We start from the raw sequence: 26350 nt of genomic DNA on the forward strand, positions 1-26350 counted from the left end.
CGCGACAGAGCCTCTTCAACCTCAGGAGGCTAAAGATATTTGACTTGTCACTTAAAACCTTAACAAATTTTTACAGATGCACAATTGAAAGCATCCTGTCGGGCTGTATTACCGCCTGGTACGGCAACAGAACCACCCGCAACCGCAAGGCTCTCCAGAGGGTCGTGCTGTCTGCCCAACGCATTACTGGGGGCAAACTTCCCGCCCTACAGGACACCTACAGCACACGATGTCAAGGGAAGGCCAAAGAGATCATCAAGGACATCAACCACCCGAGCCACTCCCTGTTCACAACACTACCAACAAGAAGGCGAGGTCAGTACAGGTGCATCGTGGCTGTGACCGAGAGACTGAAAAACAGTTTCTATCTCAAGGCCATCAGACTAGCCGGCTACCACCCGGCTACTGAACCCTGCACCTTAGAGGCTGCTGCCATATATACATAGACATGGAATCACTGGTCACTTTAATAATGTTTACATACTGCTTTACTCATCTCATATGAATATACTGTATTCTATTCTACTGTATTTTAGTCAATGCCACACCGACGTTGCTCATCCTAATATGTATATATTTCTTAATTCCATTACTTTACTTTTAGATGTGTGTATTGTATGTGAATTGTTATATCAAATCAAATTTATTTATATAGCCCTTCGTACATCAGCTGATATCTCAAAGTGCTGTACAGAAACTCGGCCTAATACCCCAAACCGCAAGCAATGCAGGTGTAGAAGCACGTTGGCTAGGAAAAACTCCCTAGAAAGGCCAAAACCTAGGAAGAAACCTAGAGAGGAACCAGCTTATGAGGGGTGGCCAGTCCTCTTCCGGCTGTGCCGGGTGGAGATTATAGCAGAACATGGCCAAGATGTTCAAATGTTCATAAATGACCAGCATGGTCAAATAATAGGTCTGGGACAGGTAACACATCCAGTGAACAGGTCAGGATTCCATAGTCGCAGGCAGAACAGTTGAAACTGGAGCAGCTGCATGGCCAGGTGAACTGGGGACAGCAAGGAGTCATCATGCCAGGTTGTCCTGAGGCATGGTCCTAGGGCTCAGGTCCTCCAAGAGAGAGAAAGAAAGAGAGAAAGAGATAATTAAATTCACACAGGACACCGGATAAGACAGGAGAAGTACTCCAGATATAACAAACTGACCCTAGCCCCCCAACACATAAACTACTGCAGCATAAATACTGGAGGCTGAGACAGGAGGGGTCAGGAGACACTGTGGCCCCATCCGATGATACCCCCGGACAGGGCCAAACAGAAAGGATATAACCCCACCCACTTTGCCAAAGCACAGCCCCCACACCACTAGAGGGATATCTTCAACCACCAACTTACCATCCTGAGACGAGGCCGAGTATAACCCACAAAGATCACGGCACAACCCAAGGGGGGGTGCCAACCCAAACAGAAGGATCACATCAGTGACTCAACCCACTCAAGTGACGCACCCCTCCTGGGGATGGCATGAAAGTGCACCAGTAAGCCAGTGACTCAGCCCCTGTAATAGGGTTAGAGGCAGAGAATCCCAGTGGAAAGAGGGGAACCGGCCAGACAGAGACAGCAAGGGCGGTTTGTTGCTCCAGAGCCTTTCTGTTCACCTTCCCACTCCTGGGCCAGACTACACTCAATCATATGACCTACTGAAGAGATGAGTCTTCAGTAAGGACTTAAAGGTTGAGACCGAGTTTGCGTCTCTGACATGGGTTGGCAGACCATTCCATAAAAATGGAGCTCTACAGGAGAAAGCCCTGCCTCCAGCTGTTTGCATAGAAATTCTAGGGACAATTAGGAGGCCTGCGTCTTGTGACCGTAGCGTACGTGTAGGTATGTAGGGCAGAACCAAATCAGAGAGATAGGTAGGAGCAAGCCCATATAATGCTTTGTAGGTTAGCATTTAAACCTTGAAATCAGCCCTTGCCTTGACAGGAAGCCAGTGTAGGGAGGCTAGCACTTGAGTAATATGATCAAATCTTTTGGTTCTAGTCAGGATTCTAGCAGCTGTATTTAACACTAACTGAAGTCTATTTAGTGCTTTATCCGGGTAGCCGGAAAGTAGAGCATTGTAGTAGTCTAACCTAGAAGTGACAAAAGCATGGATTTATTTTTTCTGCATCATTTTTGGACAGAAAGTTTCTGGTTTTTGCAATGTTACGTGGATGGAAAAAAGCTGTCCTTGAAACAGTCTTGATATGTTTGTCAAGAGAGAGATCAGGGTCCAGAGTAACGCCGAGGTCCTTCAGTTTTATTTGAGACGACTGTACAACCATTAAGATTAATTGTCAGATTCAGCAGAAGATCTCTGCTTTGTTTCCGAGTTTAAAAGTAGAATGTTTGAAGCCATCCACTTCCTTATGTCTGAAACACAGGCTTCTAGCGAGGGCAATTTTGGGGCTTCACAATGTTTCATTGAAATGTACAGCTGTGTGTCATCCGCATAGCAGTGAAAGTTAACATTATGTTTTCGAATGACATCCCCAAGAGGTGAAATATATAGTGAAAACAATAGTGGTCCTAAAACGGAACCTTGAGGAACACAGACATTTACAGTTGATTTGTCAACCATTCACAGAGACAAACTGATATCTTTCCGACAGATAAGATCTAAACCAGGCCAGAACTTGTCCGTGTAGACCAATTTGGGTTTCCAATCTCTCCAAAATAATGTGGTGATCGATGGGATCAAAAGCAACACTAAGGTCTAGGAGCACAAAGACAGATGAAGAGCCCCGGTCTGATGCCATTAAAAGGTAATTTACCACCTTCACAAGTGCCGTCTCAGTGCTATGATGGGGTCTAAAACCAGACTGAAGCATTTCGTATACATTGTTTGTCTTCAGGAAGGCAGTGAGTTGCAGCGCAACAGCCTTTTCTAAAATTTTTGAGAGGAATGGAAGATTCGATATAGGCCGATAGTTTTTTATATTTTCTGGGTCAAGGTTTGGCTTTTTCAAGAGAGGCTTTATTACTGCCACTTTTAGTGAGTTTGGTACGCATCCGGTGGATAGAGAGCCGTTTATTATGTTCAACATAGGAGGGCCAAGCACAGGAAGCAGCTCTTTCAGTTTAGTTGGAATAGGGTCCAGTATGCAGCTTGAAGGTTTAGAGGCCATGATTAATTTCATCATTGTGTCAAGAGATATAGTACTAAAACACTTGAGTGTCTCTCTTGATCCTAGGTCCTGGCAGAGTTGTGCAGACTCAGGACAACTGAGCTTTGAAGGAATACGCAGATTTAAAGAGGAGTCCATAATTTGCTTTCTAATAATCATGATCTTTTCCTCAAAGAAGTTCATTAATTTATTACTGCTGAAGTGAAAGCCATCCTCTCTTGGGGAATGCTGCTTTATTACTGCCACTTTTAGTGAGTTTGGTACACATCCAGTGGATAGAGAGCCATTTATTATGTTAAACTATTGCAGTGTTGGAGCAAGGAACACAAGCATTTCGCTACACACGCAATAACATCTGTTAAATATGTGTATGTGACCAATAGAATATGATTTGATATTAGGTTTATGTTAGGGTTAAATGAAGTTATTTTAGGGTTATATTAGGGTTAGGGTTATATTAGGTAGCATTGTTTAAAGTGGCTAGTGATATATTTTACATCATTTCGCAAAATCCCAGGGTGATATTAGGGTTATATTAGGGTTGGGGTAATATTAGGGTTATGTTAGGGTTATATTTGGCTTGTATTATGGTTTAGGTTATATTAGGGTTAGGGTTATACCTCTTGATACTCCCCATCCGGGAAGCCTCAGGCTCATTAGCATAATGCAACGTTAACGATTTCTGAAAATCGCAAATGAAATGAAAATAATATGCCTGCTCTCAAGCTTAGCTTTTTCTTAACAACACTGTCATCTCAGATTTTCAAAATATGCTTTTGAACCATAGCAAATCAATCATTTGTGTAAGAGTATTGCAAGCTAGCTTAGCATTTTGCGTAGCATTTAGCACGCAACATTTTCACAAAAACCAGATAACCAAATAAATAAAATCATTTACCTTTGAAGAGCTTCGGATGTTTTCAATGAGGAGACTCTCAGTTACATAGCAAATGTTCAGTTTTTCCTGAAAGAATCTTTGTGTAGGAGAAATCGCTCCGTTTTGTACATCACATTTGGCTACCGAAACGAACCAAAAATTCAGTCACCAAAACGTCAAACTTTTTCCGAATTAACTCCATAATATCGACCGAAACATGGCAAACGTTGTTTAGAATCAATCCTCAAGGTGTTTTTTCACATATCTCTTCATTGATATGCAGTTCGTGGAAGCCTGCTTTCCCCTCAGAATCGCATGGAAAAATACCAGCAGCTGAAAATGACGCACCAATTTCGACGGAGGACACCGGGCGGACACCTGGTAGATGTAGTCTCTTATGGTCAATCTTCCAATGATATGCCTACAAATACGTCACAATGCTGCAGACACCTTGGGGAAACGATAGATAGGGCAGGCTCATTCCTCTCGCATTCACAGCCATATAAGGAGACAATGGAAAACAGAGCCTCAAAAATCCTGCTGATTTCCTGGTTGCCGTTTCATCTTGGTTTTGCCTGTAGCTCCCGTTCTAGGGCACCCACAGACAATATCAGTTCTGGAAAATTCAGTGTTTTCTTTCCAAAGCTATCAATTATATGCATAGTCGAGCATCTTTTTGTGACAAAATATCTTGTTTAAAACGGGAACGTTTTTCATCCAAAAATGAAATAGCGCCCCCAGAGTTTCAAGAGGTTAAGCTTGTATTACAGTTAGGGATGTGTTATAAACTCAGCAACTGTTTATTTTCAGCAAACTTAACGTGTAATTATTTGTATGAACATAAGATTCAACAACTAAGACATAAATTGAACCGGTTCCACAGACATGTGACTAAGATAGGCAAGATTGGCCAAGATGGGCAGCACCAAGTCATTACAAAAATGACAGACAAACAACATGAAAAACTACAAGTAATCTAGTAAAAACCATAGAATTCACAAGAGTATAACAAAATTAAAAACAGCAAATTAAAAACATTGACAGGTCAGGGAATCAGTCTCAAGGTCATTCATCAGTGATTTAAAAATGTATTTTATTTTACCTTTATTTAACTAGGCAAGTCAGTTAAGAACAAATTATTATTTTCAATGACGGCCTAGGAACAGTGGGTTAACTGCCTGTTCAGGGGCAGAACGACAGATTTGTACCTTGTCAGCTCGAGGGTTTGAACTTGCAAACATTCGGGTTGCTAGTACACTGCTCAAACCACTAGGCTACCCTGCCGCCCCAAAAATACCAATCGGGACAAGTTTTTCCAGTTTAAAAGTATTTTGTAAGGTGTTCCAAGACGATGGCGCAGAGTACATTAAAGCCGTTTTACCAAATTCATTTCAGACATTTGGAACAGTTAACAGGAAAAAGTCCAGCAACGGAAGAGAGTTATTTTAGGGTTATGGTAGGGTTATATTAGGGTTAGGGTTATATTAGGGTTTTGTTAGGGTTAGGGTTATATTAGGGTTAGGGTTATGTTAGGATTAGGGTTATATTAGGGCTATGTTAGGGTTATATTAGGGATAGGGTTATGTTACAGTTAGGGTTATATTAGGGTTAGGGTTATATTTGTCTTGTATTGTGGTTAGGGTTATATTAGGGTTATGTTAGGGTTATATTAGGGTTAGGGTTATATTTGTCTTGTATTATGGTTAGGGTTATATTAGGGTTAGGGTTATATTAGGGTTAGGGTTATATTAGGTTTAGGGTTATGTAAGGGTTATATTAGGTTTAGGGTTATATTGGGGTTAGCGTTATATTAGGGTTAGGGTTATGTTAGGGTTATATTTGTCTTGTATTATGGTTAGGGTTATATTAGGGTAAGGGTTATGGTAGGGTTAGGGTCATATTGGGGTTATATTAGGGTTATGTTAGGGTTAGGGTTATATTAGGGTTAGGGTTATATTAGGGTTAGGGCTATATTAGGGTTAGGGTTAGGGTTATGTTAGGGTTAGGGTTATGTTAGGGTTAGTGTTATATTTGTCTTGTATTATGGTTAGGGTTATATTAGGGTTATGTTAGGGTTATATTTTTGTTATGTTCGGGTTAGGGTTAAATCAAATCAAATCAAATTTATTTGTCACATACACATGGTTAGCAGATGTTAATGCGAGTGTAGCGAAATGCTTGTGCTTCTAGTTCCGACAATGCAGTAATAACCAACAAGTAATCTAACTAACAATTCCTAAACTACTGTCTTATACACAGTGTAAGGGGATAAAGAATATGTACATAAGGATATATGAATGAGTGATGGTACAGAGCAGCATAGGCAAGATACAGTAGATGGTATCGAGTACAGTATATACATATGAGATGAGTATGTAAACAAAGTGGCATAGTTAAAGTGGCTAGTGATACATGTATTACATAAGGATGCAGTAGATGATATAGAGTACAGTATATACGTATACATATGAGATGAATAATGTAGGGTATGTAAACATTATATTAGGTAGCATTGTTTAAAGTGGCTAGTGATATATTTTACATAATTTCCCATCAATTCCCATTATTAAAGTGGCTGGAGTTGAGTCAGTGTGTTGGCAGCAGCCACTCAATGTTAGTGGTTGCTGTTTAACAGTCTGATGGCCTTGAGATAGAAGCTGTTTTTCAGTGTCTCGGTCCCAGCTTTGATGCACCTGTACTGACCTCGCCTTCTGGATGATAGCGGGCTGAACAGGCAGTGGCTCGGGTGGGTGTTGTCCTTGATGATCTTTATGGCCTTCCTGTAACATCGGGTGGTGTAGGTGTCCTGGAGGGCAGGTAGTTTGCCCCCGGTGATGCGTTGTGCAGACCTCACTACCCTCTGGAGAGCCTTACGGTTGTGGGCGGAGCAGTTGCCGTACCAGGCGGTGATACAGCCCGCCAGGATGCTCTCGATTGTGCATCTGTAGAAGTTTGTGAGTGCTTTTGGTGACAAGCCGAATTTCTTCAGCCTCCTGAGGTTGAAGAGCCTCCTGACACCACACTCGCCATCTCGTCGTTGTTGGTAATCAAGCCACTGTTGTGTCATCAGCAAACTTGATGATTGAGTTGGAGGCGTTCGTGGCCGCGCAGTCATGGGTGAACAGGGAGTACAGGAGAGGGCTCAGAACGCACCCTTGTGGGGCTCCAGTGTTGAGGATCAGCGGGGTGGAGATGTTGTTGCCTACCCTCACCACCTGGGGGTGGCCCGTCAGGAAGTCCAGTACCCAGTTTCACAGGGCGGGGCCAGGGTCTCGAGCTTGAAGACGAGCTTGGAGGGTACTATGGTGTTATTTATTTTTTATTTATTTTATTTTACCTCTATTTTACTAGGCAAGTCAGTTAAGAACAAATTCTTATTTTCAATGACGGCCTAGGAACAGTGGGTTAACTGCCTGTTCAGGGGCAGAACGACAGATTTGTACCTTGTCAGCTCGGGGGTTTGAACTTGCAACCTTTCGGTTACTAGTCCAACGCTCTAACCACTAGGCTACCCTGCCGCCCCATGCCGAGCTGTAGTCGTTGAACAGCATTCTCACATAGGTATTCCTCTTGTCCAGGTGGGTTAGGGCAGTGTGCAGTGTGGTTGAGATTGCATCGTCTGTGGACCTATTTGGTCGGTAAGCAAATTGGAGTGGGTCTAGGGTGTCAGGTAGGGTGGAGGTGATATGGTCCTTGACTAGTCTCTCAAAGCACTTCATGATGACGGAGTTGAGTGCTACGGCGCGGTAGTCGTTTAGCTCAGTTACCTTAGCTTTCTTGGGAACAGGAACGATGGTGGCCCTCTTGAAGCATGTGGGAACAGCAGACTGGTATAGGGATTGATTGAATATGTCCGTAAACACACCAGCCAGCTGGTCTGCGCATGCTCTGAGGGCGCGGCTGGGGATGCCGTCTGGGCCTGCAGCCTTGCGAGGGTTAACACGTTTAAATGTTTTACTCACCTCGGCTGCAGTGAAGGAGAGACCACATGTTTTTGTTGCAGGCCGTGTCAGTGGCACTGTATTGTCCTCAAAGCGGGCAAAAAAGTTATTTAGTTTGCCTGGGAGCAAGACATCCTGGTCAGTGACTGGGCTGGTTTTCTTCTTGTAGTCCGTGATTGACTGTAGACCCTGCCACATACCTCTTGTGTCTGAGCCGTTGAATTGAGATTCTACTTTGTCTCTATACTGACGCTTAGCTTGTTTGATAGCCTTGCGGAGGGAATAGCTGCACTGTTTGTATTCGGTCATGTTACCAGTCACCTTGCCCTGATTAAAAGCAGTGGTTCGCGCTTTCAGTTTCACGCGAATGCTGCCATCAATCCACGGTTTCTGGTTAGGGAATGTTTTAATCGTTGCTATGGGAACGACATCTTCAACGCACGTTCTAATGAACTCGCACACCGAATCAGCGTATTCGTCAATGTTGTTGTCTGACGCAATACGAAACATGTCCCAGTCCACGTGATGGAAGCAGTCTTGGAGTGTGGAATCAGCTTGGTTATGGTTCGGGTTATATTATGGTTAGGGTTATATTTGTCTTGTATTATGGTTAGGGTTATATTAGGGTTAGGGTTATGTTAGGGTTATATTAGGGTTAGGGTTATATTAGGGTTCGGGTTATATTAGGGTTATGTTAGGGTTAGGGTTCTATTTGTCTTGTATTATGGTTAGGGTTATATTAGGGTTCGGGTTATATTAGGGTTATGTTAGGGTTAGGGTTCTATTTGTCTTGTATTATGGTTAGAGTTGTATTAGGGTAGGGTTATATTATGTTTAGGGTTATATTAGCGTTAGGGTTATATTTGTCTTGTATTATGGTTAGTGTTATATTATGGTTAGGGTTATATTCAGGTTAGGGTTATATTAGGGTTAGGGTTATATTAGGGCTAGGGTTATATTTGTCTTGTATTATGGTTAGGGTTATATTAGGGTTATTGTTATATTAGGGCTAGGGTTATATTTGTCTTGTATTATGGTTAGGGTTATATTAGGGTTCGGGTTATATTAGGGCTAGGGTTATATTTGTCTTGTATTATGGTTAGGGTTCTATTAGGGTTAGGGTTATATTTGTCTTGTATTATGGTTAGGGTTATATTAGGGTTAGTCTTATATTATGGTTAGGGTTATATTAGGGTTAGGGTTATATTTGTCTTGTATTATGGTTAGGGTTCTATTAGGGCTAGGGTTATATTTGTCTTGTATTATGGTTAGGGTTATATTAGGGTTAGGGTTATATTTGTCTTGTATTATGGTTAGGGTTATATTAGGGTTAGGGTTACATTATGGTTAGGGTTATATTTGGTATTGTATTATGGTTAGGGTTATATTAGGTTTAGGGTTATATTTGTCTTGTATTATGGTTAGGGTTATATTAGGGTTAGGGTTATTTTGGGGTTAGGCTTATATTAGGGCTAGGGTTATATTTGTCTTGTATTATGGTTCAGGTTATATTAGGGTTAGGGTTATATTTGTCTTGTATTAGGGTTAGGGTTAGGGTTATATTTGTCTTGTATTATGGTTAGGGTTATGGTTAGGGTTATGTTCGGGTTAGGGTTATGTTAGGGTTATATTAGGGTTATGTTAGGGTTATATTATGGTTAGGGTTATATTTGTCTTGTATTATGGTTAGGGTTATATTAGGGTTAGGGTTATGTTAGGGTTATATTAGGGTTAGGGTTATATTAGTGTTCAGGTTATATTCGTCTTGTATTATGGTTAGGGTTATATTTGTCTTGTATTATGGTTAGGGTTATATTAGGGTTAGTCTTATATTATGGTTAGGGTTATATTAGGGTTAGGGTTATATTTGTCTTGTATTATGGTTAGGGTTATATTAGGGTTAGGGTTATATTTGTCTTGTATTATGGTTAGGGTTATATTAGGGTTAGTCTTATATTATGGTTAGGGTTATATTAGGGTTAGGGTTATATTTGTCTTGTATTATGGTTAGGGTTATATTAGGCTTAGGGTTATATTAGGCTTAGGGTTATATTAGGGTTAGGGTTATGTTAGGGTTAGGGTTATATTTGTCTTGTATTATGGTTAGGGTTATATTAGGGTTAGGGTTATATTAGTGTCAGTCTTATATTATGGTTAGGGTTATAATTAGGGTTAGGGTTATATTTGTCTTGTATTATGGTTAGGGTTATATTATTATTGGTTACATTGGTTACGTACCAATGGCCCATGCGTGTACAACGCGAATTAGCAGTAATTTGCTTTATAATTTTTAATTTATTCACTCAGTACAGCCTGATGTACACTCTATACAGCCAACAAGAACTCCTGGATACTGGAACACAATGCACAACGTACAACTTCCACGAGAGATCGCGAAGACACCCCGGGAGACTGAAACATTGTCGAGAGGAAGTGCCCGGAGGCGGCGTCGAGATCTTAAACAAAGGCGTGGGAAGCGGATCGGCCTCCCGGCTAGGCAAAAGCTAACCCCACGTCGGCTTTTACTACCTAGCCTTTTTTACTGCAGCCTATATACCTTCGGAGGCTAATGCTAAACTAGCAATGAAAGAACTGCAGGTTGCTAATAGCAAGCAGAACACTGCACACCCTAATGGTGCTTTTATTATTGCAGGGGATTTTAACCACTCAAATTTTAAAACGGTTTTTGCCAAATTCCACCAAAATATCTCCTGTCCCACTAGAGGAGACAATAAACTAGACCCCGTGTACACAAACATTCTGGAGTCTTACAAAGCCATTCCCCTCCCCCACATGGGACAGTCTGACCACCTTTCACTGTTCCTACTCCCCAAGCATTTACCCCTTATTAAACTTGTGAAACCAAGTCAAAGTGGACAGTCAAAGTGTGGCCAGAGGAGTCACTCATTACTACAGCACCAGTTTAAACACACAGACTGGAGATTGTTTGCCACTCAGGCCACCTTCGACTCCCATATGGACATTGAAACATATGCTTCTTCCATTCTGGATTACATTAACATCTGCATCAACAACGTCACCACCCATGAACTAATAAAGACCTTCCCCAACCAGAAGCCTTGGATGAACAGAGAGGTCCGACTACTGCTAAAGGCACGCAGCGCTGCTTTCAGATCCGGCGATGCGGAAGCCTACAGCTCATCCAGGGCCAATCTGAAAAAGGGAATTAAGATGGCTAAACATGACCACAAACTGCGGATTGAGGAGCACTTCAACAACATCTCAGATCCTCGACGCATGTGGAAGGGCATCCAAGCCATCACAGACTACCGGCCAAGAAACCCGACCCCCACAGCCAGTGACGTCTCCATCGCCAATGAGTTAAACAGGTTCTATGCTCACTTCAACAGGGACAACAAAGATCCAGCCATCAAAGCTGAGCTCCCCCCAAACGACCTCCCTTCAGATTATCCATTGCAGATGTGTCTGCACTGAGCAGGGTGAATGCATGCAAGGCTGCTGGTCCTGATGGCTTCCCCGGTCGTGTGCTCAGAGCATGTGCTGGGTAGTTGGCCGAGGTCTTCACTGACATTTTCAACCTGTCACTGGCCCAGGCGGTTGTCCCCACGTGCTTTAAGTCCGCAACCATTGTGCCAGTACTGAAGCAGTCGACCGCATTAAGCCTGAATGACTTCCGACCTGTTGCACTCACCCCCACAATCCTGAAGTGCTTCGAAAGACTGGTTTTGACCTACCTTATGTCCTGCCTCCCTCGACGCTGAATCCCCACCAGTTTGCTGACCAACCATACAGGTCTCCAGAGGAAGCCATCTCCACAGCTTTACACTCTACCCTGACTCACCAGGACAAAACCAACACCTATGTGAGAACGCTGTTCATAGACTTTAGCTCAGCATTCAATAGGTCATTCCCTCCTAGGCTGGTCACCAAACTCCATGACCTAGGGATCAGCCCCTCTCTCTGTAACTGGACTTTGGACTTCCTGACCAACAGACCCCAGTCTGTCAGGTTAGACAACTTCACTTCCTCAACCCTGAACCTGAACACCGGTGAGCCACAGAGCTGCGTCCTGTACTCCCTCTTCACCTATGACTGCGTTCCTGTACACGGTTCCAACACCATCGTCAAGTTCTCAGACAACACCACGGTGGTAGGCCTGATCAGTAACAATGACGAGTCAGCCTAAAGGGAGGAGGTCAAGCACCTGGCTGCATGGTGCGCTGACAACAACCTGGTTCTCAAAGCAAAGAAATCGCCTGTCTCCCAAGATCCTTGTGAACTTTTACCGCTCACAGTCGAGAGCATTCTGACTAACTGCGCCACAGTGTGGTTTGGCGGATGCTCCGTCGCATACCAGAAGGCCCTGCAATGGGTGGTGAAAACCGCCCAGCACATCACTGTACCCAGCTCCCTGCCATCGGTGACCTTCAGCGCAAGCGGTGTTTGCGTAGGGTGGTGCGCTGCATCATCTGGGACCCTTCACATCCATGCCACAAACTGGCAGGCGGTACAGTCATGTCTTTACGTTCCCTCACTAGCAGGCTCAAGAACAGTCGCTTTCCAGCTACTGTAACCCTGCTGAACTCTGTGACATGGCACTAGCCATATCCACCTGCCCACATCTTAGTACTGCGTCTCAGGGACCTTGTTGCACTACTCTCTTTGCACTCTTCACGATACTACTGGTCTCTGACATTGCTTTGCAAAGTCTGATTAAGGACATTATTCAGTTGTACATGTTGTCGTGGCGTTGTATTAGTTATTGTGACGACTGTTGCTCATTGAATGATTAAAGGTTTCTAATTGCCTGATTAACTGAATCTAGCAATTATTAACATTAACCTGGGGAACCATGGGTAAATTAGTTTTATTGAGTTTCTATTTCCCAAATTAACTCTAAGAATATCAGAGTATCAATTTTACAACAGCTGCTAATTAACCAGTTACCTCTACCGTCTCGTTCTGAACGTCGCATGATCCGGGAATCTGCACGGACCCGGGTCTCACCAATGAGTTAGTACCACACCAATCTGCACGGACCCGGGTCTCACCAATGAGTTAGTACCACACCAATCTGCACAGACCCGGGTCTCACCAATGAGTTTGTACCACACCAATCTGCACGGACACGGGTCTCACCAATGAGTTAGTACCACACCAATCTGCACGGACCCGGGTCTCACCAATGAGTTCATACCACACCAATCTGCACGGACCCGGGTCTCACCAATGAGTGCGTACCACACCAATCTGCACAGACCTGGGGCTCACCAATGAGTTTGTACCACACCAATCTGCACAGACCCGGGTCTCACCAATGAGTTTGTACCACACCAATCTTAGTTGAGTATTTATTTACTAGAAAGCTAAAATGATGATAAAAGATATACATACACAAAAACACATTCTAGGCTATTGATTAGAACTTAGTATAACGGGCCAACACACTATGGCGCGTGTTACCCAAAATGGGGATTTAAAAGAGAGAGAAAAAGAGAAAGTACACGAGAGAAATATACATTTGGGTGAATTTGTCAGCTAGGCTTATTATAAACCTAGCCTTGCCCCAAACTGCCGCTCTTATGGGTCAGAATATAATGATGTAATTACGTGGGGAAGGTCTCCGTGGCTTCTCCGCGTGGACCGTTCAGGCTGCTCAATGATGCACTTCTCCGGGTTATGGAAGGGTTATATTAGGGTTAGGGTTATATTAGGTTTAGGGTTATATTAGGGTGAGGGTTGTGGTTGGGGTTAAATTAGGGTTATGGTTAGGGTTAAATTAGGGTTATGGTTAGGCTTATGTTAGGGTTATATTAGGGTTAGGGTTATGGTTATATTAGGGTTAGGGTTATGGTTAGGGTTATATTAGGGTTAGGGTTATATCAGGGTTATATTAGGGTTATGGTTAAGGTTATATTAAAGATATGGTTAGGGTTATATTAGGGTTATATTAGGGTTAGGGATATGGTTACCCTGTACCACACTCCTGGTACCCTACCCAACACTCCTGGTACTCTACCCTACCCAACACTCTTGGTACTCTATCCGACACAACACTCCTGGTACTCTACCCTACACAACACTCCTGGTGCTCTATCCTACCCAACACTCCTGGTGCTCTATCCTACCCAACACTCCTGGTACTCTATCCTACCCAACACTCCTGGTACTCTATCCTACCCAACACTCCTGGTACTCTATCCTACCCAACACTCCTGGTACTCTATCCTACCCAACACTCCTGGTACTCTACCCTATACAACACTCCTGGTACTCTACCCTATACAACACTCCTGGTACTCTACCCTATACAACACTCCTGGTACTCTATCCTACCCAACACTCCTGGTACTCTATCCTACCCAACACTCCTGGTACTCTACCCTATACAACACTCCTGGTACTCTACCCTATACAACACTCCTGGTACTCTACCCTATACAACACTCCTGGTACTCTACCCTACACAACACTCCTGGTACTCTACCCTACACAACACTCCTGGTTCTCTACCCTACACAACATTCCTGGTACTCTACCCTACACAACACTCCTGGTACTCTACCCTACACAACACTCCTGGTTCTCTACCCTACACAACATTCCTGGTACTCTATACAACACTACTGGTACTCTATAAAACACTCCTTGTACTTTATACAACAATACTACAACTCTACCCTACACAACACTCCTGGTACTGTACCCTACCCAACATTCCTGGTACTCTATACAACACTACTGGTACTCTATAAAACACTCATGGTACTTTATACAACACTCCTGGTACTCTACCCTATACAACACTCCTGCTACTCTATACAACACTCTTGGTACTCTAGCCTACCCAACACTCCCTAGCATATTACTGGCCAATGTCCAGTCTCTTGACAACAAGGTTGATGAAATCCGAGCAAGGGTAGCATTCCAGAGAGACATAAGAGACTTTAACATTCTTTGCTTCACGGAAACATGGCTCACTCGAGAGACGCTAACGGAATCGGTGCAGCCAGCTGGTTTCTTCACGCATCGCGCCGACAGAAACAAACATCTTTCTGGTAAGAAGAGGGGCGGGGGCGTATGCCTTATGGTTAACGAGACATGGTGTGGTCACAACAACATACAGGAACTCACGTCCTTCTGTTCACCTGACTTAGAATTCCTCACAATCAAATGTCGTCCGCATTATCTACCAAGGAAATTCTCTTCGATTATGATCACAGCCGTATATATTCCCCCCCCCCAAGCAGACACATCGATGGCCCTAAACAAACTTTATTTGACTCTTTGCAAACTGGTAACCACATATCCTGAGGCTGCATTCATTGTAGCTGGGGATTTTAACAAGGCGGATCTGAAAACAAGACTAAATTGTATCAGCATATCGATTACGCAACCAGGGCTGGTAAAACCTTGGATCATTGCTATTCTAACTTCCGCTACGCATATAAAGCCCTCCCCCGCCCTCCTTTCAGAAAAGCTGTCCATGACTCCATTTTGTTGCTCCATGCCTACAGACAGAAACTAAAACAAGAAGCTACCGCGCTGAGGTCTGTTCAACGCTGGTCCGACCAATCTCATTCCACGCTTCAAGACTGCTTCGATCACTCGGACTGTTCCCATAGCAACGATTAAAACATTCCCAAACCAGAAACCATGGATTGATGGCAGCATTCGCGTGAAACTGAAAGCGCAAACCACTGCTTTTAACCAGGGAAAGGTAACCGGAAAAATGACCGAATACAAACCGGAAAAATGACCGAATCTACCCTATACAACACTCCTGGTACCCTATACAACACTCCTGGTACTCTATACAAAACTCCTGGTACTCTATACAACTCTCCTGGTACTCTATACAACTCTCCTGGTACTCTATACAACACTCCTGGTACCCTATACAACACTCTTGGTACTCTATACAACACTCCTGGTACCCTATACAACACTCCTGGTACCCTATACAACACTCCTGGTACTCTATACAAACACTCCTGGTACTCTATACAACACTCCTGGTACCCTATACAACACTCCTGGTACCCTATACAACACTCCTGGTACCCTATACAACACTCCTGGTACCCTATACAACACTCCTGGTACCCTATACAACACTCCTGGTACTCTATACAAAACTCCTGGTACTCTATACAACTCTCCTGGTACTCTATACAACTCTCCTGGTACTCTATACAACACTCCTGGTACCCTATACAACACTCCTGGTACTCTATACAACACTCCTGGTACCCTATACAACACTCCTGTTACCCTATACAACACTCCTGGTACTCTATACAAACACTCCTGGTACTCTATACAACACTCCTGGTACTCTATACAACACTCCTGGTACTCTATACAACACTCCTGGTACCCTATACAACACTCCTGGTACCCTATACAACACTCCTGGTACCCTATACAACACTCCTGGTACCCTATACAACACTCCTGGTACCCTATACAACACTCCTGGTACCCTATACAACACTCTATACAACACTCCTGGTACCCTATACAAACACTCCTGGTACTCTATACAACACTCCTGGTACTCTATACAACACTCCTGGTACCCTATACAACACTCCTGGTACCCTATACAACACTCTATACAACACTCCTGGTACCCTATACAAACACTCCTGGTACTCTATACAACACTCCTGGTACTCTATACAACACTCCTGGTACCCTATACAACACTCCTGGTACTCTATACAACACTCCTGGTACTCTACCCTACACAACACTCCTGGTACCCTATACAAACACTCCTGGTACCCTATACAAACACTCCTGGTACCCTATACAAACACTCCTGGTACCCTATACAAACACTCCTGGTACCCTATACAAACACTCCTGGTACCCTATACAACACTCCTGGTACCCTATACAACACTCCTGGTACCCTATACAAACACTCCTGGTACCCTATACAACACTCCTGGTACCCTATACAACACTCCTGGTACCCTATACAAACACTCCTGGTACTCTACTCTACACAACACTCCTGGTACCCTATACAAACACTCCTGGTACCCTATACAAACACTCCTGGTACCCTATACAAACACTCCTGGTACCCTATACAACACTCCTGGTACCCTATACAAACACTCCTGGTACCCTATACAAACACTCCTGGTACCCTATACAAACACTCCTGGTACTCTATACAACACTCCTGGTACCCTATACAACACTCCTGGTACCCTATACAACACTCCTGGTACCCTATACAACACTCATGGTACCCTATACAAACACTCCTGGTACCCTATACAACACTCCTGGTATCCTATACAACACTCCTGGTACCCTATACAACACTCCTGGTACCCTGTACAAACACTCCTGGTACTCTACCCTACACAACACTCCTGGTACCCTATACAACACTCCTGGTACCCTATACAACACTCCTGGTACTCTATACACCACTCCTGGTACCCTATACAACACTCCTGGTACTCTACACAACACTCCTGGTACCCTATACAACACTCCTGGTACCCTATACAACACTCCTGGTACCCTATACAACACTCCTGGTACCCTATACAACACTCCTGGTACTCTATACAACACTCCTGGTACTCTATACAACACTCCTGGTACCCTATACAACACTCCTGGTACCCTATACAACACTCCTGGTACCCTAGACAACACTCCTGGTACCCTAGACAACACTCCTGGTACCCTAGACAACACTCCTGGTACCCTAGACAACACTCCTGGTACCCTATACAACACTCCTGGTACTCTATACAACACTCCTGGTACCCTATACAACACTCCTGGTACCCTATACAACACTCCTGGTACTCTATACAACACTCCTGGTACTCTATACAACACTCCTGGTACTCTATACAACACTCCTGGTACTCTATACAACACTCCTGGTACTCTATACAACACTCCTGGTACTCTATACAACACTCCTGGTACTCTATACAACACTCCTGGTACTCTATACAACACTCCTGGTACTCTATACAACACTCCTGGTACCCTATACAACACTCCTGGTACTCTATACAACACTCCTGGTACTCTACCCTACACAACACTCCTGGTACCCTATACAAACACTCCTGGTACCCTATACAAACACTCCTGGTACCCTATACAAACACTCCTGGTACCCTATACAACACTCCTGGTACTCTATACAACACTCCTGGTACTCTATACAACACTCCTGGTACTCTATACAACACTCCTGGTACCCTATACAACACTCCTGGTACTCTATACAACACTCCTGGTACTCTACCCTACACAACACTCCTGGTACCCTATACAAACACTCCTGGTACCCTATACAAACACTCCTGGTACCCTATACAACACTCCTGGTACTCTAAACAACACTCCTGGTACTCTATACAACACTCCTGGTACCCTATACAACACTCCTGGTACCCTATACAACACTCCTGGTACCCTATACAACACTCCTGGTACCCTATACAACACTCCTGGTACCCTATACAAACACTCCTGGTACTCTACCCTACACAACACTCCTGGTACCCTATACAAACACTCCTGGTACCCTATACAAACACTCCTGGTACTCTATACAACACTCTTTGTACCCTATACAACACTCCTGGTACCCTATACAACACTCCTGGTACCCTATACAACACTCCTGGTACCCTATACAACACTCCTGGTACCCTATACAACACTCCTGGTACTCTACACAACACTCCTGGTACCCTATACAACACTCCTGGTACCCTATACAACACTCCTGGTACCCTATACAACACTCCTGGTACCCTATACAACACTCCTGGTACCATAGACAACACTCCTGGTACCCTAGACAACACTCCTGGTACCCTAGACAACACTCCTGGTACCCTAGACAACACTCCTGGTACCCTATACAACACTCCTGGTACTCTATACAACACTCCTGGTACCCTATACAACACTCCTGGTACCCTATACAACACTCCTGGTACCCTATACAACACTCCTGGTACTCTATACAACACTCCTGGTACCCTATACAACACTCCTGGTACCCTATACAACACTCCTGGTACCCTATACAACACTCCTGGTACTCTAAACAACACTCCTGGTACTCTATACAACACTCCTGGTACCCTATACAACACTCCTGGTACCCTATACAACACTCCTGGTACTCTATACAACACTCCTGGTACCCTATACAACACTCCTGGTACTCTACCCTATACAACACTCCTGATACTCTAAACAACACTCCTTGTATTGTACCCTGTACAACACGCATACATCATGCATTTTAACCAGACTTATTTATTTAAATCATGACTTTATCAGACACATTCCCCTTTCACACACATATCAACCTCAGCTCTCAGTCCTGCATTAAACAAGTTGTGCTGAAAGCCTCAAGCTGACACATCCTGTGTGTGTGTGGTGTGTGTGTGTGTGTGTGTGTGTGTGTAGATCGTCCAGGCCTGCTGAATGTGAAGCCCATTGAGGAGCTACAGGAAACAGTCCTCCACTCTCTGGAGCTCCAACTGAAACTCAACCACCCAGACTCCCTGCAGCTCTTCGCCAAGGTATTACCATGGAGATATACAGCACACTGTAGAAAATACTTTGATGGGTTCTGAAAATATACTGTAGAATACTCCAACGGGTTCTAATTCCAGTTCTAATACTCTGTGTTCTGACTCTAGTTCTAATAGTCTAATGGGTTCTAATTCTAGTTCTAGTCTCTGTTCTGATTCTAGTTCTAATAGTCTAATGGTTTCTAATTCTAGTTCTAATACTAAAATGGATTCTAATTCTAATCTAATGTTCTGTGTTCTGATTCTGGTTCTAATAGTCTAATGGGTTACAAACGGACTATACACCTACAAGTAGTGAGTGGATTTACAAATAGTACAAATTCAAAAAAGTTCATGGCGAATAAGAGCACCTCCTCCCAGCTGCCCACTGCACCTAGGTTAGGAAACACTGTCACCACCGATAAATCCAAGATATTTGAGAATTTTAATAAGCATTTTTCTCCGGCTGGCCATGCCTTCCACCTGGCTACCCATACCTCGGTCAACTGCCCTGCACCCCCCACAGCAACTTGCCAAAGCCTCCCCCATTTCTCCTTCACCCAAATCCAGATAGCTGATGTTCTGAAAGAGCTGCAAATTCTGGACCCCTACAAATCAGCCGGGCTATACAATCTGGACCCTCTCTTTCTAAAATGATCTGCAGAAATTGTTGCAACCCCTATTACTAGCCTGTTCAATCTCTCTTTCGTATCGCCTGAGATCCCCAGAGATTAGTAAGCTGCCGCGGTCATCACCCCCTTCAAAGGGGGAGACACTAGACCCAAACTGCTACAGACCTGTATCTATCCTACCCTACCTTTCTAAGGTTTTCGAAAGCCAAGTTAACAACAGATCACCGACCATTTCGAATCCCACCGTACGTTCTCCGCTATGCAATCTGGCATCCGAGCTGGTCATGGGTACACCTCAGCCACGCTCAAAGTCCTAAACGATATCATAACTGCCATCGATAAGAGACAAAACTGTGCAACCGTCTTCATCAACCTGGCCAAGGCTTTCGACTCTGTCAATCACCACATTCTTATCGGCAGACTCAACAGCCTTGGTTTCTCAAATGACTGCCTCGCCTGGTTCACCAACTACTTCTCTGATAGAGTTCAGTGTGTCAAATCGGAGGGCCTGTTGTCCGGACCTATGGCAGTGTCTATGGGGGTGCCACAAGGTTCAATTCTCGGGCCGACTCTCTTCTCTGTATACATCAATGATGTCTCTCTTGCTGCTGGTGATTCTCTAATCCACCTCTACGCAGACGACACCATTCTGTATACTTCTGGCCCTTCTTTGGACACTGTGCTAACTAACCTCCTGACGAGCTTCAATGCCATACAACTCTCCTTCCGTGGCCTTCAACTGCTCTTAAATGCAAGTAAAACTAATTGCATGCTCTTCAACCGATTGCTGCCTGCACTTGCCCGCCCATCCAGCATCACTACTCTGGACAGTTCTGACCTAGAATATGTGGACAACTACAAATACCTGGGTGTCTGGTTAGACTGTAAACTCTACTTCCAGACCGGCATTAAGTATCTCCAATCCAAAATTAAATCTAGAATCGGCTTCCTATTTCGCAACAAAGCATCCTTCACTCATGCTGCCAAACATGCCCTCGTAAAATTGACTATCATACCGATCCTCGACTTCAGCGATGTCATTTAGAAAATAGCCTCCACTCAACAAATTGGATGAAGTCTATCACAGTGCCATCCGTTTTGTCAACAAAGCCCCATATACTACCCACCACTGTGACCTGTACTCTCTCGTTGGCAGGCCCTCGCTTCATACTCGTCGCCAAACCCACTGGCTCCAGGTCATCTACAAGTCTTTGCTAGGTAAAGCCCCGCATTATCTCAGTTCACTGGTCACAATAGCAGCACCCACCCGTAGCATGCGCTCCAGCAGGTATATTTCACTGGAAAGAACTGCAAAAATCGCTGAAGCTGGAGACTCATATCTCCCTCACTAACTTCAAGCACCAGCTGTCAGCTCACAGATCATTGCACCTGTGCATAGCTCATCTGTAAATAGCCCATCCAACTACCTCATCCCCAAGTAGTGAGTGGAGTTACAAACGGACTATACAGCTACAAGTAGTGAGTGGAGTTACAAACGGATTATAGTTCACTGTTCATTGTGATTACTATTATTTGACCATGCTGGTCATCTATGAACATTTGGACATCTTGGCCATGTTCTGTTATAATCTCCACCCAAAACAGCCAGAAGAGGACTGGCCACCCCTCATAGCCTGGTTCCTCTCTTGGTTTCTTCCTGGGTTTTGGCCTTTCTAGGGAGTTTTTCCTAGTCACTGTGCTTCTACACCTGCATTGATTGCTGTTTGGGGTTTAGGCTGGGTTTCTGTACAGCCCTTTGTTATATCAGCTGATGTAAGAAGGGCCATATAAATCAATTTGATTTGATTTAGTAAACAAGTTAAATGTATTGTACAGATTAAATATTTTTCTCACACATAGCTTACTTGGACACTGCATCCCCACATTTCCCACTCTCCCACGTAGAATACCCTGAAGCCACAGGGCTCTTCCCGCAGGCTCTATTTCCCTGCGTGGGAGCATTGCGATCCGTAGGTCATGATTTTTGACCTGGTTACATGTACATTGAACAACACAGCAGCTTTTTACTAAAAATCAACAACGAAATTGTCTCTTTTATAACTGGGGGTGAATGGGGAAGAATGTTTGTTTCCCCCAATTTGTGGGCATGGTCCTTATTATTACGTGAATATATATCGACTTGGATTATGGGTGCTGGAGATACTATAATGTAGAAAATAGTTAAAATAAAGAAAAACCCTGGAATGAGTAGGTGTTGTAAAACTTTTGACCGGTAGTGAATAATAGTGAAGACATCAAACTATGAAATAACAGATATGGAATGATGTAGTAACCAAAAAAGTGTTAAACAAATCAAAATGTATTTTATATTTGAGATTCTTCAAAAAGCCACTCCTTGCCTTGATGACAGCTTTGCACACTCTTGGCATTCTCTCAACCAGTTTCATGAGGTAGTCACCTGGAATGCGTTTCAATTGACAAGTGTGCCTTCTTAAAAGATAATTTGTGTGATTTCTTTCCTTCTTAATGCCAATCAGTTGTGTTGTGACAAGGTAGAATATTTGTATACAGAAGATAGCCCTATTTGGTAAAAAACCAAGTCCATATTATGGCATGAACAGCTGAAATAAGCAAAGAGAAATGACAGTCCATCAGTCAAATCAGAAAATTTCAAGAACTTTGAAAGTTTCTTCAAGTGCAGTCGCAAAAACCATCAAGCGCTATGATGAAACTGACTATCATCTGGACCGCCACAGGAATGGAAGACCCAGTTACCTCTGCTGCAGAGGATAAGTTCATTAGAGTTAGCAGCCTCAGAAATTGCAGCCCAAATAAATGCTTCACAGAGGTCAAGTAATAGACACATCTCAACATCAGCTGTTCAGAGGTGATTGTGTGAATCAGGCCTTCATGGTTGAATTGCTGCAAAGAAACCACTACTAAAGGACACCAATAAGAAAAAGAGACTTGTTTGGGCCAAGAAACGCAAGCAATGGACATTAGACCAGTGGACATTTTTCCTTTGGTCTGGAGTCCAAATTGGATATCTTTGTGAGACGTGGTGTGGGTGAATTGATGATCTCCGCATATGTATTTCCCACTGTGAAGCATGGAGGAGGAGGTGTTATGGTGTGGAGGTACTTTCCTGGTAATACTGTCTGTGATGTATTTAGAATTCAAGGTACACTTAACCAGCATGGCTATCACAGCATTCTGCAGCGATATACCATCCCATCTGGTTTGGCCTTAGTGGAACTATCATTTGTTTTCAACAGGACAAAGGCCCAACACACCTCCAGGCTGTGTAAGGGCTATTTTACCAAGAAGGAGAGTGATGGAGTGCTGCATCATATGACCTGGCCTCCCCAATCACCAGACCTCAACTAAATTGAGAGTGAAGAAAAATCAGCCAACAAGTGCTCAGCATATGTGGCAACTCCTTCAAGGCTGTTGGAAAAGCATTCCAGGTGAAGCTGGTTGAGAGAATGCCATGTGTGCAAAACTGTCAAGGCAAAGAGTGACTATTTGACAAATATAAAATATAAAATATATTTTTATTTGTTTAACAATTTTTTGGTTAATACATGATTCCGTATGTGTTATTTCAGTTTGATGTCTTTGCTATTATTTTACAATGTAGAAAATAGTCAAAATAAAGAAAACCCCTTAAATGAGTAGGTGTTCTAAAACTTTTGACCTGTAGTGTATACTGTAGAATAGTCTAATGGGTTCTGAAGATATACTGTAGAATACTCTAATGGGTTCATGATTGAAGATGGCGTAGCAGTGAAGACGTGTACTTTTTTTGTTGTTGTATTTTTGTATATATATTTCAATTTATTTTCAATTGAAAATTCAACCTGCCTCACCCAATGTGATACGGAATCGCTATTATTTTCAATTTTAGAACACATTCAAGAATCTCCAGAAGCTAACCAGCTAATTAGCTACAAGCTATTTAGTCATTGTTAGCCACTGCTAGCGGCTTTTACCTTCTGCACAGATACCAGCCCTGTTTTAGCCTGGATAATACTCGCCTGGCTACCAATATCGCTTGTCTACCAATATCGGACTGTCTCTACACAACAACGCCGGATTCCTGCCGTAATCCCTGGACCACTACTTCTGATCTTCACAGCTAGCTTGCAGCTAGCTAGCTAGCTCACAGCTTGCAGCTAGCAAGCTCACAGCTAGCTTTCACTCACCGTGGCACCCAGTACCGAAGCTATTCCCTGAGGCCCACCTCCCGGCCATCTCAGCTGTTCACCCGAACCCCACTCATACACGGCTGGAGCCCAAAACTCCACCGGATCCTTGCTGTAAACTCTGGACCTTGGCACCGGATCACCGCTGCTACCGATTGGATATAGTGGCTAACGCCACTGCCACGAAGCTAGAACCAGTTAGCCGTTAGCAGGCACATCTCCCGGCTAGCAAACTAAATTCCACAATAACTCTTTCGCCATTTGGCTTGGATTCTCTGTCGACACGGCACCCCCGCCGCACTACCACGACTGGTCTGCTGACGAATACTCCATTTGCTGTGCCCGGCGTCCGTCGGGTGAACAGGGCTACAAACTTTAAACGCTGTGTAGCTAGCGTAGTGGGGCTCCCCTGTTCCATCTACTGCTGCCCCCTGGACACTATGATCACTTGGCTACATAGCTGATGCCTGCTGGACTGTCCATTAATCATGGTACATTTAACATTTACGTCATTTAGCAGACGCTCTTATCCAGAGCGACTTACAAATTGGTGAATTCACCTTCTGACATCCAGTGGAACAGCCACTTTACAATAGTGCATCTAAATCATTTAAGGGGGGGGTGAGAAGGATTACTTTATCCTATCCTAGGTATTCCTTAAAGAGGTGGGGTTTCAGGTGTCTCCGGAAGGTGGTGATTGACTCCGCTGTCCTGGCGTCATGAGGGAGTTTGTTCCACCATTGGGGGGCCAGACCAGCGAACAGTTTTGACTGGGCTGAGCGGGAACTGTACTTCCTCAGTGGTAGGGAGGCGAGCAGGCCAGAGGTGGATGAACGCAGTGCCCTTGTTTGGGTGTAGGGCCTGATCAGAGCCTGGAGGTACTGCGGTGCCGTTCCCCTCACAGCTCCGTAGGCAAGCACCATGATCTTGTAGCGGATGCGAGCTTCAACTGGAAGCCAGTGGAGAGAGCGGAGGAGCGGGGTGACGTGAGAGAACTTGGGAAGGTTGAACACCAGACGGGCTGCGGCGTTCTGGATGAGTTGTAGGGGTTTAATGGCACAGGCAGGGAGCCCAGCCAACAGCGAGTTGCAGTAATCCAGACGGGAGATGACAAGTGCCTGGATTAGGACCTGCGCCGCTTCCTGTGTGAGGCAGGGTCGTACTCTGCGGATGTTGTAGAGCATGAACCTACAGGAACGGGCCACCGCCTTGATGTTAGTTGAATGGTACTCCATTCTGTTTATTTATTTTTAATCTGTCGGCCCCAGCCGCGAACTCAGGCTCTGTGTGTAGTTAATCCGACCCTCGCTGCCTAGTCATCGCCATTTTACCTGCTGTTGTTGTGTTAGCTGATGAGCTGTTGTTGTCTCACCTGTTGTTTTAGCTAGCTCTCCCAATCAACACCTGTGATTACTTTATGCCTCGCTGTATGTCTCTTTCAAATGTTAATATGCCTTGTATGCTGTTGTTCAGGTTAGTTATCATTGTTTTAGTTTACAATGGACCCCCTAGTTCCACTCTTCATACCTCTGATACCTCCTTTGTCCCACCTCCCACACATGCGATGACCTCACCCATTACAACCAGCATGTCCAGAGATACAACCTCTCTTATCATCACCCAGTGCCTGGGCTTACCTCCGCTGTACCCGCACCCCACCATACCCCTGTCTGCGCATTATGCCCTGAATATATTCTACCATGCCCAGAAATCTGCTCCTTTTATTCTTTGTCCCCAACGCTCTAAGCGACCAGTTTTGATAGCCTTTAGCCGCACCCTCATCCTACTCCTCCTCTGTTCCGCGGGTGATGTGGAGGTAAACCTAGGCCCTGCATGTCCCCAGGCACCATCATTTGTTGTCTTCTGTGATCGAAAAAACCTTGGTTTCATTCATGTCAACATCAGAAGCCTCCTCCCTAAGTTTGTTTTACTCACTGCTTTAGCACACTCTGCCAACCCTGATGTCCTTGCTGTGTCTGAATCCTGGCTTAGGAAGGCCACCAAAAATTCTGAGATATCCATACCCAACTATAACATTTT

General features: G+C 44.2%; 1 protein-coding gene across 4 annotated transcripts in view; it reads left to right on the top strand.

The window, feature by feature from the left end:
- Positions 1–26350, top strand: part of pparg (peroxisome proliferator-activated receptor gamma) — a 108460-nt gene that overhangs the window by 77006 nt on the left and 5104 nt on the right. For all 4 annotated transcript variants that reach the window (XM_064967352.1, XM_064967353.1, XM_064967355.1 and 1 more), the window contains one exon: positions 19406–19521. In XM_064967352.1, coding sequence (XP_064823424.1) covers positions 19406–19521 — 116 coding nt within the window. The remainder of the gene's footprint in view (positions 1–19405; positions 19522–26350) is intronic.

Source organism: Oncorhynchus masou, chromosome 6, assembly GCF_036934945.1.
Source record: "Oncorhynchus masou masou isolate Uvic2021 chromosome 6, UVic_Omas_1.1, whole genome shotgun sequence".
In the NCBI taxonomy this organism is placed as follows: Eukaryota; Metazoa; Chordata; class Actinopteri; order Salmoniformes; family Salmonidae; genus Oncorhynchus; species Oncorhynchus masou.